The sequence below is a fragment of the Leptonotus elevatus genome, chromosome 19, assembly GCF_054856555.1.
Source record: "Leptonotus elevatus isolate MCC_2025b chromosome 19, RoL_Lele_1.0, whole genome shotgun sequence".
Classification (NCBI taxonomy): Eukaryota; Metazoa; Chordata; class Actinopteri; order Syngnathiformes; family Syngnathidae; genus Leptonotus; species Leptonotus elevatus.
The window spans coordinates 4559412-4575228 of record NC_141257.1 but is presented as its reverse complement, the minus strand read 5'-3'; the positions used below and the strand labels follow the sequence as shown (position 1 = coordinate 4575228).

The 15817-nt window shown below is 43.2% G+C and overlaps 1 protein-coding gene across 5 annotated transcripts in view; it reads left to right on the top strand.

The window, feature by feature from the left end:
• LOC147157604 (triple functional domain protein) overlaps nt 1–15817 on the top strand; it is a 54272-nt gene that overhangs the window by 33431 nt on the left and 5024 nt on the right. For 3 of the 5 annotated variants that reach the window (XM_086062033.1, XM_086062032.1, XM_086062035.1), the window contains 37 exons: nt 1058–1224; nt 1315–1434; nt 2395–2586; nt 2755–2904; nt 2990–3104; nt 3438–3553; nt 3631–3753; nt 3831–4025; nt 4146–4261; nt 4704–4770; nt 4857–4966; nt 5173–5242; nt 5325–5414; nt 5499–5591; nt 5783–5894; nt 5981–6171; nt 6299–6400; nt 7917–7946; nt 8257–8399; nt 8549–8648; nt 8724–8967; nt 9897–10004; nt 10098–10291; nt 10363–10533; nt 12524–12619; nt 12751–12899; nt 12968–13034; nt 13111–13214; nt 13278–13347; nt 13449–13538; nt 13617–13709; nt 13880–13930; nt 14000–14077; nt 14160–14351; nt 14439–14619; nt 14700–14954; nt 15038–15504. In XM_086062033.1, the coding sequence (XP_085918159.1) occupies nt 1058–1224; nt 1315–1434; nt 2395–2586; nt 2755–2904; nt 2990–3104; nt 3438–3553; nt 3631–3753; nt 3831–4025; nt 4146–4261; nt 4704–4770; nt 4857–4966; nt 5173–5242; nt 5325–5414; nt 5499–5591; nt 5783–5894; nt 5981–6171; nt 6299–6400; nt 7917–7946; nt 8257–8399; nt 8549–8648; nt 8724–8967; nt 9897–10004; nt 10098–10291; nt 10363–10533; nt 12524–12619; nt 12751–12899; nt 12968–13034; nt 13111–13214; nt 13278–13347; nt 13449–13538; nt 13617–13709; nt 13880–13930; nt 14000–14077; nt 14160–14351; nt 14439–14619; nt 14700–14954; nt 15038–15504 (5012 nt within the window). The remainder of the gene's footprint in view (nt 1–1057; nt 1225–1314; nt 1435–2394; nt 2587–2754; nt 2905–2989; nt 3105–3437; nt 3554–3630; nt 3754–3830; nt 4026–4145; nt 4262–4703; nt 4771–4856; nt 4967–5172; nt 5243–5324; nt 5415–5498; nt 5592–5782; nt 5895–5980; nt 6172–6298; nt 6401–7916; nt 7947–8256; nt 8400–8548; nt 8649–8723; nt 8968–9896; nt 10005–10097; nt 10292–10362; nt 10534–12523; nt 12620–12750; nt 12900–12967; nt 13035–13110; nt 13215–13277; nt 13348–13448; nt 13539–13616; nt 13710–13879; nt 13931–13999; nt 14078–14159; nt 14352–14438; nt 14620–14699; nt 14955–15037; nt 15505–15817) is intronic. The other 2 variants (XM_086062036.1, XM_086062034.1) reach the window with 1 other exon arrangement.

Sequence of the window (15817 nt, the reverse complement as noted above, 5' to 3'; positions counted from 1 at the left end):
GATTATAATTAGAATCTTTGTAATTGCACAGTTGAAATGTATTTTTGTAGATGAGAATACCTAATTATTGTAACATGACTATTTATTTGACCCCCTGTTATGGTTGTGGCCATCTTGTGGCAACTTGGTGCCAAGAAAGTATGTTGAAGTGAACGGAAGATCTTAATTTAGACAAAGGTAGTGGTTTTACTTTTCCACCATGTTGTGGCATATTAATGACAAGGAGCTATGTTAAAGTGAGTAGAGGAGTTTCATTTAGGCAACAATAGTGGTCAATTACGCAAAAGTTTTTTGATATCCACGGCAGGGCTTAGTTGAGAAACGCTATACATACAATGTTTGATAAACAACTGGAGGATTCCCAAGTAGGGGTGCACCGATCGATTGTCTGGCCGATTTCATTAATTTTGGAGGATAGGTGATCAGCCGATCTCTTAAAAATAAAACGATCTTTTCCACTGATTTAATTTCCCTTCTTAAAGGTCTGAAAAAGTCAGCCACTGTGAGAGAACTGCTTCGTGTGCAGTTAAAACAACCCGTTTGTATTATTTCACAGATATTTTTCAATGTTTTCTAATAAAACAAGATTGGAACACTGAAAGTGTATGCTGCTTGTTATGAAAAAAAAAATCGGGATCGGCAAAAGTCAAAATCGCAGGTCAGACTTTTTAAAAGATCGGTGATTGGTTAGAAAATCGTGATTGGTGCACCCCTATTCCCTAATGAGATTTTGGATGTTGTGGCTGACTACAACCATGTGTTTCTAGTTCATGATTCGTTTTGACAGCTCGCCCGCAGAGATCACATGACTGTGTTCTTTCTGCAGGCGTCATCAAGCTTTGTCCTCGAAAAATGGCAAAGGCAAGACAGCACATGTATCAAAATGGGGTGGATCTCCTAGATACATTTTATTTTTATTTTTACTTGCTCAGGATAAATACGAAAATAATTGCCTTCATAAGATGGCGCGCTGAAAGTGGGGCATGACTTGGTTGTGTCTGTTTTATGTCAAAGTATATTTCATAGGTGTGTACATCTACCTCCGTTCTTCCTCCAGGCGTCGAGCTGCTTTGCGACCGTGACGTGGACATGGCGACCCGCGTTCAGGACCTGCTGGAGTTCCTCCACGAGAAGCAGCAGGAGCTGGACTTGGCCGCCGAGCAGCACCGCCGGCACTTGGAGCAGTGCGTCCAGCTGAGACACCTGCAGGCTGAGGTCAAACAGGTAAGACGTCTTTATTTCGATAGTGTGTATCACTTTAAAGCTGACATTTTGGGGGTGGGATTGAATAGTTTTTTGTTTTGTTTTTTGCAGGTTCTGGGATGGATTCGTAACGGCGAGTCCATGCTAAATGCGGGTCTCATTACTGCCAGCTCTCTGCAGGAAGCTGAGCAGCTGCAAAGGGAACATGAACAGTTTCAGCACGCCATTGAGGTTCAATTCATTTATTATAGTGTTTCTCAACCCTTATTGTAGAGATAGACTGGTATGTTTTTTCAGCACCGATACCAATTATTAGTAGACAAGGTGGCCGATAACTGATATTTGAAGCCAATATTCATTTTCAGTAAAAAAAAAAAGGGGGGGAGGGGAATTTTGGATAAAATAAAATGCAAATGCCAATCTTGACTTTGTTGTAATGTCTTAAAGCATTAATGCTTATTGAACACATTTTTAGACTTTTCAAAATGTATAAGTTTTTTTTGTTAAATCTTAGACAATATACTTAATTTTAAATTTAAAAAAAAAAAATGTTCAGGGAGCTCCCAAAGTTATCAGTACATCTTAAAAAGTTAAATGGAAACTGGAAACACATTTATTTTAATGTCAAACAAAAATAAAAGGTTCAGAAGGTTCTCAGGATCAGCAGCATATCTTATAAAGTTAACTGAAAATTTTAACAAATATTTCCCTGTGATTAAAATGGTTTTAGTTTTACCTTTTATCGGCCGTCAGATTTTGAAATAAGGCCGATACCAATATTCGTCAAAATGCCCAATATCATCGTCTATCGGTCTATCTCTACTTTATTGGAACAAGACACAGACATACAAAAAAGTAATAATAATACGGCACAATTACAAACAAAAATGCCACAAAAAGTAGAGAATATCTTGATTATCAGTTCAAGTCATGCTAATTTAACCAATCAGGCAATCTTGTGGAAGAGCATTGTTCTGCCTTTCACGATACGTTGCTGCCATAGATAGGTGAACAAAGATAGAAGATTTGAAGTAACTAATTCTCTGACCAAAAAGTGAAATTGGAGAACCTCCCTCGACACCTGACGCCGTTTCTTGGCACACTGATCCGAAATCACTGTTCTATTGAAACGCTTCTCGTCTCCATCAGTGGCCGCTCACTCATTGTGTTTGTTCCACTTCCTGCCTGCAGAAGACACACCAGAGTGCCCTGCAGGTTCAACAGAAGGCCGAGGCTCTGCTGCAGGCCAACCACTACGACATGGACCTGATCAGAGACTGCGCCGAGAGCGTGGCGTCACACTGGCAGCAACTCATGCTCAAAATGGAGGACAGGCTCAAGCTGGTCAACGCTTCTGTGGCCTTCTACAAAACTTCGGAACAAGTAAGACATGCAATAGACAACGTTTGACATTTAATTCACATTTAATTTGATTAGGAAGTCTCCTCTTAGTAAGGGTGCGTTTATGGGGCTTTAGAAAAAGCACCACTCGAGTGATATTCTCCATTGTAGGAGGAAAATACAATCATAGATGTAATTTCCCCCTTGCAGGTGTGCAGTGTGTTGGAAAGTCTGGAGCAGGAGTACAAAAGGGAGGAAGACTGGTGCGGAGGAGCGGACAAACTTGGCCCCAACTGTGAGACGGACCATGTGACTCCCATGATCAGTAAACACCTGGAGCAGAAGGAAGCCTTCCTCAAGGTTGAAATGAGACCATCAAAAAGATGAGCCGAGTTCCCACGTTACACCTCTGAGCTCGCGCATTTTGTCATTTTTGTTGATCCAGGCGTGCACTCTGGCCAGGAGAAACGCGGACGTCTTCCTCAAGTACATGCACAGGAACAGCGTCAACATGCCGGGAATGCTGAGTCACGTCAAAGCACCAGAGCAGCAAGTTAAAAGTCAGTTTGGGGGATAAAATGAAATGGAATTAGGGGTGGGAATCTATTGGTACCTCACGATTCTGATTCAGAGGACGACGATTCGATCCGATTCAGATGCATCACTACATCGGCTTACATTTTATCGTCCATGAAATGATTTATAGTTGCCGCGACAGAATGTTGGCATAAAACATTGATGGTTAGGGAGTGGCTGCACAGTTTGTCCTTGAAAAATGGCAACTTAAGGCAACCATTTGTGTCAAGATGGGGTGGATCAATCTAATAGATGACTACATTTTTGAATAGGGATGTATAAAGATAAGAATTATATATTTTTATTGTTTTCATCAGACATCCTCAATGAGCTGCTGCAGAGAGAAAATCGCGTCCTCCACTTCTGGACCATGAGGAAGCGACGTCTGGACCAGTGTCAGCAGTATGTGGTGTTTGAACGCAGTGCCAAACAGGTGAAAGAGTTCGCAAACATTCGTCTCTTTCCGTCCGGGTCAGAAGGCTTGACCAAAAATTCCACATTTGCTTTCAGGCACTTGAGTGGATTCACGACACGGGCGAGTTTTACCTGTCCACGCACACCTCCACTGGCTCAAGCATCCACCACACGCAGGAGTTGCTGAAGGAGCACGAGGACTTTCACATCACCGCCAAGGTGGGGCGCGCGTCACTCTCTCGCCTCGGCGTGCGGATGCACGCGCGTGTTAACGGTTCTGGCGTGGTCGTCCGCAGCAAACCAAGGAGCGCGTCAAGCTGCTCATCCAGCTGGCTGACGGATTCTGCGACAAAGGTCACAGCCATGCCGGCGAGATCAAGAAATGGGTGACGGCCGTGGACAAGCGTTACCGGGACTTCTCCCTGCGAATGGACAAGTACCGCTGCAGCCTGGAGAAAGCCTTGGGCATCTCGTCCGACTCCAACAAGGCTGTAAGCCCGCACAAGCTCTGAATTTATGATCCGCCCATTTCACGTCTGCAAAAATCATACAGCGGAATACAGGCTGAAGACAATAAATGACATCACCTTTCTCCCCGTCTCGTTTGTCAGAGTAAGGATCTCCAACTGGACATCATTCCCGCCACAGCTCCGGGATCAGACATCAAGCTGAGGGATGCCGCCCATGAGCTCAACGAGGAGAAACGCAAGTCTGCGCGCAGAAAAGAGTATGTGACCACTTGAAAACGAGGGGGGCTGCTTATTGATGAAAACAAACTGCTCTAGTGGATGGTGGTTTAGTTATTAGCTATTGGCTGCTGAATGCTAGATGACGTCGATGCAAAGGCACATACATAATACATTTGCATGATTTAAAGTGTCCTTTGCTTGGCCAGCTCAATAACACCAGACATGCCAGTCGAGCACCTTACACACACACACACACAGGAAGGAAGTGTGTCATTTTATGAGCCATACAAATCACCGGCACAACGTCCATCATTTACGACTGCTTTACAACTGTATTTTATTGCCAAAGAATTTATTTGATTCAACTAAAATGTTCAGTGTTCATTAGGGTAAATGGGCAAAGCTGACTGGATTTGGCACTAGAAGGCTGAGATCATTACGATCGATCACGCATTGTTTATGTTGTTTTTTTTTTTTTAGGTTCATCATGGCAGAGCTGATTCAGACAGAAAAGGCCTACGTGCGAGACTTGCGAGAGTGCATGGATGTGAGTTTTACTACTGATTACACTCTTTTTTTTTTTTTTCAACCACGACAAGGAAAATAAGTTAATCTTTATGTGGCCTCTTGCAGACTTACCTGTGGGAGATGACAAGCGGGGTGGAGGAGATCCCGCCAGGAATCCTCAATAAAGAGCACATCATCTTTGGGAACATGCAGGATCTTTATGAATTCCACCATAAGTAAGCCTCGGCAGTTTTGTTTAATAGACGTGAAACAAAATCAGTATATTATTACTAATGTTATAGCGCCTCCAAGTGGTCAATTGGCTCTCTACGCCTCACATTACAGATATTACTACACAGACTGCTACAGTTTGCCACTCTTTTTTTCGATGAAAAATGTATTGCAGAGGTTTAAAAACGTGGTTTCATGTCCTCTTTTTCAGCATCTTTCTTAAAGAACTGGAGAAATATGAACAGTTGCCTGAAGATGTTGGCCATTGCTTTGTCACATGGGTACGCGTCACTTCCTTGATAACCATCATCACGCTGATAACCTGTAAAGAACCTTAATCTTTTTTCTTTTCTTTTTTTGTAGGCTGATAAGTTCCAGATGTATGTGAATTACTGCAAGAACAAGCCAGACTCCACTCAGCTCATCCTGGAGCATGCTGGGAACTATTTTGATGCAAGCTAAATGATCACATTGAAACTGCAGGATATTATATTTTGTTGTCTTACATGTTTTTTTCTCTTTCTGTGGGGTTAACAGGAAATTCAGCAGAGGCACCGACTGGCCAACTCAATCTCCTCCTATCTGATTAAGCCTGTGCAGAGAATCACAAAATATCAGCTCCTGCTAAAGGTAACTTGAAAAATACCTTAAAACTGACAAACAAAACATATATTTACATACAAACAGCATACAACAATATACACTCATAGGCATAGGCACGTAAAAATGTGTAATATAGCGGAAGCACCAACGATTAAATTAGTTAAAGCATATGTTCACTGTATTCTGTTGTTACATTTAAATGTATTTGTACTTTTTAGGAGCTGCTGACATGCTGTGAAGAAGGCAAAGGTGAAATCAAGGACGGCCTGGAGGTGATGCTCAGCGTTCCCAAGAGAGCCAACGACGCCATGCATCTCTCCATGTTGGAAGGTGACTAAACACACACACGAGCGCACACTCATTCTCTCATTGTTGAGGTGTAATTTCCTTACGATCCCGCCTGTCTCCGCCCTCAGGTTTCGATGAGAACATTGAATCGCAAGGCGAGCTGATCCTCCAGGAGTCCTTCCAGGTGTGGGATCCAAAGACTCTGATCCGCAAGGGCAGAGAGAGACACCTCTTCCTCTTCGAGATGTCCCTGGTCTTCAGCAAGGAGGTCAAGGACTCCAACGGCAGGAGCAAATACATCTACAAGAGCAAACTTTTTGTGAGTCCTCATTAATTCATGTTTAATCTTTAAGACAGCGGCAGGAATTATTATTATTATTATTATTATTATTATTATTATTATTATTATTATTATTATTATTATTATTATTGTACTCTCGCCCCAGACCTCCGAGTTAGGGGTGACTGAGCACGTTGAGGGAGACCCCTGCAAGTTTGCACTTTGGGTTGGACGCACGCCGACGTCAGACAACAAGATTGTTCTTAAGGTAAGATGCTCTTCCCTTCTCTTCTTTTCCTAAAAGTACCTTTAAAGTTGGGTTTTCCGCACTGTACCAACACTTTTTATTTTTATTTTATTTTATTTTTTTAACCTTTGGTGCTCCCAATTGCTTGCTTCCCTTTTTAAGCATTTAGTGTGAATGTAATGATGAAATTTTACACAGGTGTTTTATATTAAATATAATCTTTTGGCTCTATCATGGCCATTTTTGGCTCATTAAAATTGTTTTATAAATATTTATTTATAAAAATAAATAAAATGTTTTTTGTTTTTTTTGTTTACTAGATTGAGTCATACACTTTCGGTAAAATGATCTTCATTCTAGACTCAACATCGGAAAATTTTATATTAATGGTTTCTTTTTTACATTTCTGGGGAAAATCCAAAAGACCAAATCAACGACAATTTTGATTTTAAGAAGTGAATATATCCTTTGGTGACATGGTGAAAAAAAACATTTTAATTGAAGGCAAAAACCTTTTTTTTCATACTAAAGACAAATTGATGTTTAATAATTTATGAAAGAAGGACAACAATGATACAACTGCTAGACACAGTAGTGCTGTAGCTACACTTGTAATATGTTAATAACAGAGCAATGTTGTGAGCCTCTTTTTGCATGCTATTTTATGTAGATAAACATCTGTAACATTTACAAAACACTATGTCAGGTAAACTTCCCCTGAGTTAAATAATTGGAATTACACCCACTAAATTGCAGTGAAGATTACCAACATCTTTTTATAAGGTCATGGTGTTTAAGAATCTACATTAGTCTATGCTTAGTTTGGTTCTGCTGTCTCTTTCCTGTCACTTTAAGATGTCTGCTGCATTTGCATGAGCAGCTTCAAGGCCGCTGCCAACTTTTCTGTAGTCACAATGCCCACTTGAGTCCCACTTTTTGCACATCTCTGTTGATCTTGTGCTTTGTGTTTCGTAAGCGCGTGCGTCCGTATATCTGGGGCTGTGTTTTCTGTGGATGTTTGTCTCCAAAGTCTCTCTGTGGGCTGACATGCTTCCACCAACGCCGCTGACACTTGTTCAACTCAACGCCCACAACCTGGCTGCACGCCGTTGTTTCGAAGCAACAGCTCAACTTTTGTATTGATTTGACCACTACTTTCAGTGTCTTTTTTTTTTCTTTCTTCAAATCCCCCTTCCTCTGTTTCCTTAGTGGCAAAAGGTTGAGATTTGTGTCAGTGTTTGAAAGAGCATGAAGCTAAAATCAACTTTCCACTGAATAACAACACAAGAATGGCTTAACTAACAGCTATGATGTGCTATGTATATTAACAAAATGTCTCATCACTAACTACACGTTCACCACCATTACTGTCTTACACGTTCTTAATTGGGCTACACTGTCAAGGCAGGTTGTTGGTGTTGTGCTTTATTTTATTTATTTTTTTAAATCATGTCAGTCTATCTTGTGAGCAAAAAAAATGTACACCCTTGTAAATCAAAACCAGTGAAATTGTCTATCTCATATTTCAAATTTAAAGCTAAGTCAGGGATCCAAACACGGAGCGATGGTGAGTACAAAAGATCCCGCAACACAGCCCTTCAACTTCTCACAAGTCTGAAACTGCAACTCAAACGCACCTCTTAATGTGGGGTCATCATTGACTGAAAAGTTTTATTTACACTTTACTGTATTTAGTTATTTTTTAGTAAAAATAAAAGTACTGTAACTACTGGAAATGCATCAAGTAAAACTCTGGCTGTTAGGAGATGCTCATGTGTTTCATTCAGACTTGTGGGAAATGCCGAGTGAAACAACAATTCTCAAAAGCAATTGATTTCCAAATGGCCATAACCTTTGACTGTCCTCCGTATCAATAGGCATCCAACATTGAGAACAAACAGGACTGGATCAAGCACATCAGGGAGGTGATTCAGGAGCGCACCATCCACCTGAGGGGGGCGCTCAAGGAGCCCATACATATTCCCAAAGCTAGCACAGCCAAGCACCACAAAGGTCGAAGGTAAACAAGGAAACTTGAGGTTATGAAAGAAGCAGAATGGGATAATTTCTGCAGTGACATATGTCATTATGTAAAACAATTTTGTTATGAGTTACAAGGAAAATCTTGTAGGCGGACACAGAATGTGAGAGATTGTTCTTGTGTTTTAGGGATGGAGAGGATCTTGACAGTCAAGGTGAAGGCAGCAGTCAACCGGACACCATCTCTCTGGCCTCACGCACATCCCAGAACACACTGGACAGTGACAAAGTAAGTCGCTCTCTCTTCCCTTATCGCTCTTGGTTCTCGTTTGTCTCTCCTCACCTCCTTCCCGGTGTGCCTCAGCTCTCCGGCGGCTGCGAGCTGACGGTGGTGATTCACGACTTCATGGCGAGCAACAGCAACGAGCTGACGGTGCGGCGCGGCCAGACGGTGGAGGTTCTCGAGCGCTGCCACGACAAGCCCGACTGGTGCCTGGTGAGGACCACCGACCGCTCCCCGGCTCTGGAGGGCTTGGTGCCTTGCTCCATGCTGTGCATCGCGCACTCCCGCTCCTCCATGGAGATGGAGGGCATCTTCAACCACAAAGGTAACAAGGAGTTCAGGAAGATAACCGTAGCATTAGAAACAGCTCCCAATGTGTTGATGTGTGCAACGGCAGTATAGTACAGTCGAACCTTGTATGTATTATAACTAGGGGTGTCAAAATTAGTGCGGCCATTTTGAGTTAATTTAAAGTTCCTTTAATGCCGCGCGTTTTTTAACGTACAATTAATGACCGCCCCTTACTTGGAAAGCCTGTACTGGGAGAATTCCAGTCGCAACGCAGCAGACAAGGCCACATAATTTTTTTTTAGCAGTAATAAATTTAATAAAAATGCATATATTTGTGGAGACTGGGGTCAAGTTGTATTTTACATTTTTTTCCAATATATATATATATATAATTTTTTTTTTATGCAGACACAAAAAACATAAAAACGGTACAAAAATAAACTTGGCCCATAGGAAAAATAAAATAATGATACTTGCATTTCAAAAACAAAGATTGCTGTTCCAAAATACAAATGCTCTTTTAACAATAGTTGAAATTTCAAGTCCAACATAAGGTTCCCAGATCTTCAGAAAATTATCCTCCTTATGTTTCAAACGAGTTACAGTACATCTTTTTAATCTTAACTACATTTTATGAATTATTATTAAATTATCAATAACTACAAGATGCAGCCATATTTCTATTCGTTTAACATTTGATTTGACTTTTATGTTAACAAGAGAATGAAAACTTAGAAAAATATATTTTATTGTGCATTTAGAACAGATAACTATTGAAGTCGCGATTAATTACGATTAAAAAAATGTAAACGCCTGACACCCCTAATCATAACAGAAGACATCAGCATGCATCAATGTCAAGGTTCAACTGTACAACAACTGTAATTAATACATAGTTTAATTAATCGCAGGTGTGCCTACAGTTGAAATCATTTTTAACAAGAAGTTGATATGTAATTACAGACACATTATCAGTGTGCAGCAATGACTCCATCATGCCAGGATCTTCTGCCACACTTCAGCCTGGTCACGGAATGGGCTCCCATGCTTCACCCGGGCCAAAACGACCAGGTAGAAAAGACAAACAAATAGCGTCGGATTGCATTGTGCGTTAGTCAACATGTTATTGTTATGCAAGCAGAGCTGACGTGACCTGACTCGTAGGTAACACATTGCGAAAGTGGCTCACCAGCCCCGTGCGGCGGCTGAGCAGCGGCAAGGCGGACGGCCACGTGAAGAAGCTAGCGCACAAGCACAAGAAGAGCCGCGAGGTAAGGAAGAGCGGCGAGATGACAATGGGATCCCAGAAAGACTCGGACGACAGCGCCGCCACGCCTCAGGATGAGACCGTGGAGGAGGTCGGGAGATGCCCGTCGTCTTTTGTTGAGTCCTGATGCATGTCTCAACCGCCATTTTGCTGTTTTTGCAGAGGGTACGCAATGAAGGGCTGTCGAGCGGCACATTGTCCAAATCCAGTTCTTCTGGCATGCAGAGCTGCGGTGAGGAGGAAGGCGAGGAGGGTCCCGACTCTGTGCCACTGCCTCCACCGATGGCCATCCAGCAGCATAGCTTGCTACAGCCGGACTCACAGGATGATAAGGTGAAGCCACACGCAGAACAGTCGGGAACAAGAAGACAGTTGCCAGGAAGGAATGATTAGTGCCCACACGTCCTCACTTATGCTGGGTTTTTGTTAAACGCATTTTTCCCCTACCCAGGTGTGAGGGGGAAAATATATAGTTTAAAATAATACTCATTCAGCTATTTTGCCGTTTTAGCCAATCAGAAACTTGGAATGTATATAATAGCAACATTTGTTGATTGTATGTTTAAGTGATATTTTATAAAAATAAAATGCACTTACCATGTGTAAACAAGATTTGGGGCCTTGTTTAAAAAAAAAAAAAAAAAAAAAAAAAAAAACTGCGGACATTGAGAGGAGAAATTAGATCTTGATCTTCTAAACTCTGTTCATAAGCTGGTTACTTGTCTTCTATTTAAAAGGGGGGTTACACTCACAGAACACGTCATTATTCATCATATTTTTAATTTGTCCAGGTTTTAATCTTTTTTCAGACCGAATCTTTTCTGATGGTTTGGGTTTATCTTCCTGTGTTGCATCCTATACTTTCCTCTCTGACAATTTTTTTTTTTTTAGGTAGCAGAGAGTCTTTCTTCTGACACTAATTTGTGTTTCTCTTTTGTTTTGTTTCCTGATTGTATCGTTTGCCATAATGTAGCATTACCTTGATTTATGTCCTGTCTTTGCTTTGTCTCAGTTTCCATACCTCTCCATCTGAAAAGCCTCATCTTCCTCCCTCACTTTTCCTCTTCCCGTCTCGGCACTCTTCAGCTGTAAATGCTCTTTTCCAATTGCTCCTTTTTTTTGGTGCTTTTTCTAACAATGTACTGCCATGAATTAAGTCCCCCTTTTTTCCCGATGTAAGCTTCTCAAAACTTTTGTCTTTTTGTATTTTTTTTTTTTCCAAAACAAAACTCAGCTTCTTAGTGAATGTTCACGCCGGTTCATCTACTTTTTATTGTCACACGTTCTGACTTCATGGTTCTTGAACACACAGTTGTAATCAAGCAGGTGGAGTCAAGAAGCCTTATGTGCGCCAAAGTGCTAGAAAGTTTTCCTTCAGCCTGTTGAAATGTAACAATACTCCATCTTTTTCTGCATGCCGAAAAGCTTGAAAGTCTTTAAATGAAAGCAAAGCCTAGTTAGTGCTTGAAGTCCAAATATGAGCTAAGCCCAACGCTGAGGTGAAAAGTTTAAAAACGTTCCCCCTTGTTGCCATCACCACCCTCCCTCACCCCGCTCGTCCTCATTTCCCTTTTTACCCTCTGTGCGTTTAATCTCATAATTGGCATCTGTATAAATGCTGGCGAGGCCACAAGAGCACACAGGCTCACCCAGAAAACCTAATTGGGGAAGCACAAGCAGCGCAAGGGTGAGACTCTCCTGAAATCTTTTTTTTCTTTTTATATTTGCATCAACATAAAACTCCTCCATCTCCCTTTTTTGCATTTGAAAGACTTTTCATTACCTCAATAAGCAGTGCATATTGAACTCTCCCTTCATTGTTTTTTTTCGCCCCCTCACATGATCCCCTTATTTCTTTTGTTTACGCATTTTCACCCTTACACTTTCAGCCTTAACATTTTAGTGGCACATCTTTTCAACGTTATAATTTGATTTCAACTTTTATGATTTGAGCATAGCTCAATATTCCAAACATATGAAATCACTAACAAATAAGACTGATCTGATCACTCGGTTAAACAACCAAACTTAAATTGATTCACTTCTCTACATTAGGCATTTTAAGCTTGCATTCCATTTATACGCTACTGGTTCATTCAAGTCCACCTTAAAACACTTGTATCAAACCATTCCTTTGAGGAAGGGCTTTTAGGGTCTGTGTTCACCAAGATGTCCTTTGTAACAATAATGGATTATTGTCAACAAGCAGACATTTTCCCTGCTAATGTTAACTTACGTGCATGTCTCTGGTGGACATGGACCCTAAAAGAGCAGCTTTGCTGATTAGTGGAGCTCATTTTTGTTATTGTTTATATATCCACAGAACTCCTCTCGTCTGTCCGTCCGCCCGTCCAGCTCAGAGACGCCCAGTGCTGCTGAGTTGGTGAGCGCCATCGAGGAGCTGGTCAAAAGCAAGATGGTAGGCTATGTGCCAGCTGGTTTGACCGTGAAAGCCAATTTAGTGTGAAAAGCGGGTGACAAGAAATGATCTCGAATGCAACCTCTGCGCCAAATCCAAAAAGTTAATCCATATTGACCTCGCTGGTGCAGGCTCTCGAGGATCGTCCCAGCTCGCTGTCAGTTGAACAAGGAGACAGCAGCTCTCCCTCCTTCAACCCCTCAGACAACTCCCTCCTCTCCTCGTCCTCCCCCATGGAAGAGTTGGACGAGCGGCGGGCCAGCCTTCTTAAGAAAAGACAGTATGTCACTTTCCATTTGGAAATCCTTTTGAAAATCTCTTTTGAATAATGTTTCTTTTGCTCAAAAGTAACATTCTACGGGATTTGGTGGAAACAGAGAAGGATTATATCAGAGAACTCAGCCAGGTGGTGGAGGTGAGTGGAGCTTGACTCACTTGGCGTTAATTGCGTGTGTGCAGTCGCCGTTGTAAATGTACATGTGTCTGTTCAGGGTTACATGAGCAAGATGAAGGAGGAGGGCGTCCCGGACGACATGAAGGGCAAAGACAAGATTGTGTTTGGCAACATCCATCAAATCTTTGACTGGCACAAAGAGTAAGTGAGTGATCACTGACGAGATGCTCTGGTCCAAAGCTCACCATCTTCTGGTTTCTTCAGTTTCTTCCTTGGTGAGTTGGAGAAATGTTTGGAGGATCCGGACAGACTGGGACCCCTCTTTCTCAAACAGGTTTGTTGTCAATATAGTTCCACTTCCTGTGTGTGGTAATGAGTTTTTCTACCAGTCATTTACTCATCATGTATTCTTTTTGTTGTTGTTGTAATGTGTAGGAGCGGAGGCTAAACATGTATGTGGTATATTGTCAAAACAAGCCCAAGTCCGAGCACATCGTGGCGGAGTACATCGATACCTACTTTGAGGTAATGTAGAAAATACAAATGCAATTGAAACACATGGTGGAGGGCGTCCCCCTCATGGACATTATGTCATCTGCGCAGGACCTGAAGCAGCGACTTGGCCATAGACTGCAGATCACAGACTTGCTCATCAAGCCGGTCCAGAGGATCATGAAGTACCAGCTCTTGCTCAAGGTTGGTGTGTTACTGTACACTGGAGGGCGCCAGAGCGACATGAAATGAATGAATATACCGTCTTCCCCAGCATATTCTTGGATTTATTTTTTTCAATGATTTTTATTTGCTGTAAATCTTGCTCATTCGCTCATAGTACTTTATTTTTTTATTTTTTTTTTATTTTTTAGGACTTCCTGAAACACTCTAAAAAGGCAGGGCTAGAGTCTGCTGATTTGGAGGTAAGAAAACAGACTGAACCAATCATTTCCATTTCCAGCAATACCTTGAAACATTTCTGCCTCTTACAGAAAGCAGTAGAGGTCATGTGCATCGTACCTAAAAGGTGCAACGACATGATGAATGTTGGTCGGCTTCAGGGATTTGAAGTAAGAAATAAAAGTGAACGCCGCATGGACGGCTTCTATTTAAAAGGTCAGTTCACGTGACCTACTGACCATTCTCTGTTAGGGTAAGATCGTGGCCCAGGGACGCCTTCTGCTACAGGACACCTTCATGGTGACGGACGCAGAGAGCAGCGCTCTCGGCCGGATGAAGGAGAGGAGAGTCTTCCTCTTTGAGCAGCTGCTCATCTTCAGTGAGCCGCTGGACAAGAAGAAAGGTTTCTCCTTGCCCGGCTTCCTGTATAAGAACAGCATCAAAGTAAATGGATTGATGTTTTTTTTGTTTTTTGTTTTTTCAAGCATCTTCTGTCATCTTAAACTTTCATTTCTGTATCTGCTGCTCCAGGTTAACAGTTTGGGTCTGGAAGATAATGTGGAGGGCGATCCCTGCAAATTCGTGCTAACTTCCCGCTCGACAAACGGCACCGTGGAGTCGTTCGTGCTGCACTCGTCTCACCCGGGGGTGCGCGAAGTGTGGACTCTTCAGATCGGCCAAATACTGGAGAGCCAACGCAATTTCCTGAACAGTGAGCTGATATGAAGATACTTGGCAAAAAAAAATGACAGACGTTAAAGACCACGTTCTGTCTCTTCTGTCATGTCGTAGCTCTGACCTCCCCGATTGACCATCAGAGGAACCACATTGGGGCCAGTGAGGGGTCTTGTGTGTCCAGCGTGGGCTCACCAGGTGGAAGCAGTAGTGGGCCTAACGCACCAGGAAGTTCCCCGGCAAGCAGCGCCATCCCTGCAGGGTCCCAAGGTGGCTGCCGGCGACCATCCAGGATCCCTCAGCCCTCTCGCCTACCCCAGCCCCTCCGCCACCACCCTGGGGCCGATCCCGACGGCCCCAACAAGATGACAGGTACGACTTTTTGTATGAGCCATATAGTCTGTTCGTGTCATCAAACATGCTTGAGGTTTTAGTTGTGCTCACTTATGATCCAGGTCCAAGTCCCCGTCCTGTTCCTCCCCCCACGCTCCCTCCAGGTGGTAGTCCACAGGGCAAGCGCCCCATCCAGAACCTAGAGGACCAAGTACAGACCCCTACGAGCGTTGTCGCTCCTATGGTCCGTGCCACAGTTGCGCCGTTGCCCTCCACCCCCTCACCCAAAACGCGGCCCGGAGCCGTGCCCCCTTTGGTTCCTCCAACCTTTGTCAAGGACGTCCTTCCGCCGCCCCCAGCCAGCCCCAGTCAGAAGTCTGGATTCTGGAGCTCCATGCCGGGCTCTCCGGCGAGCCGCCCCGGCTCGTTCACCTTCCCGGGAGAGGCAGGGGAGAGTCCGGTCCGTCAGAATAATAATCAGAACCCAAATCCAAGCCACAGACACTCCACGCACAGCAAGGACGCTGACCGCATGAGCACCTGCTCGTCCGCCAGCGAGCAGTCCATCCAGTCCACTCAGAGTAACGGGGTAAGACGTCAATACCGCTTCTGATCCGACTAACATGGAGGCCAATCGAGACCTGCTGTGTCCCATCGCCTGTCCCGCCGCAGCCAGCACTACTAATCTGTCCACTACTACACATCTCTGCTCTTGAGCACCATCCTCTCTAGCTTTGATCATCTCTGAGGACTATAGCAACTCCTTTACTGGTTCTCAGTTCCTCTGGTGGACAAAACGCTTGAGACTGCCTCTCAATTTCTGACTCCTTACCGCGCTTTACTAACACCTGACCTCGGTCCTTCTCTTGCTGTCAACTGTCCTGCAACTAACCTGACGTTTG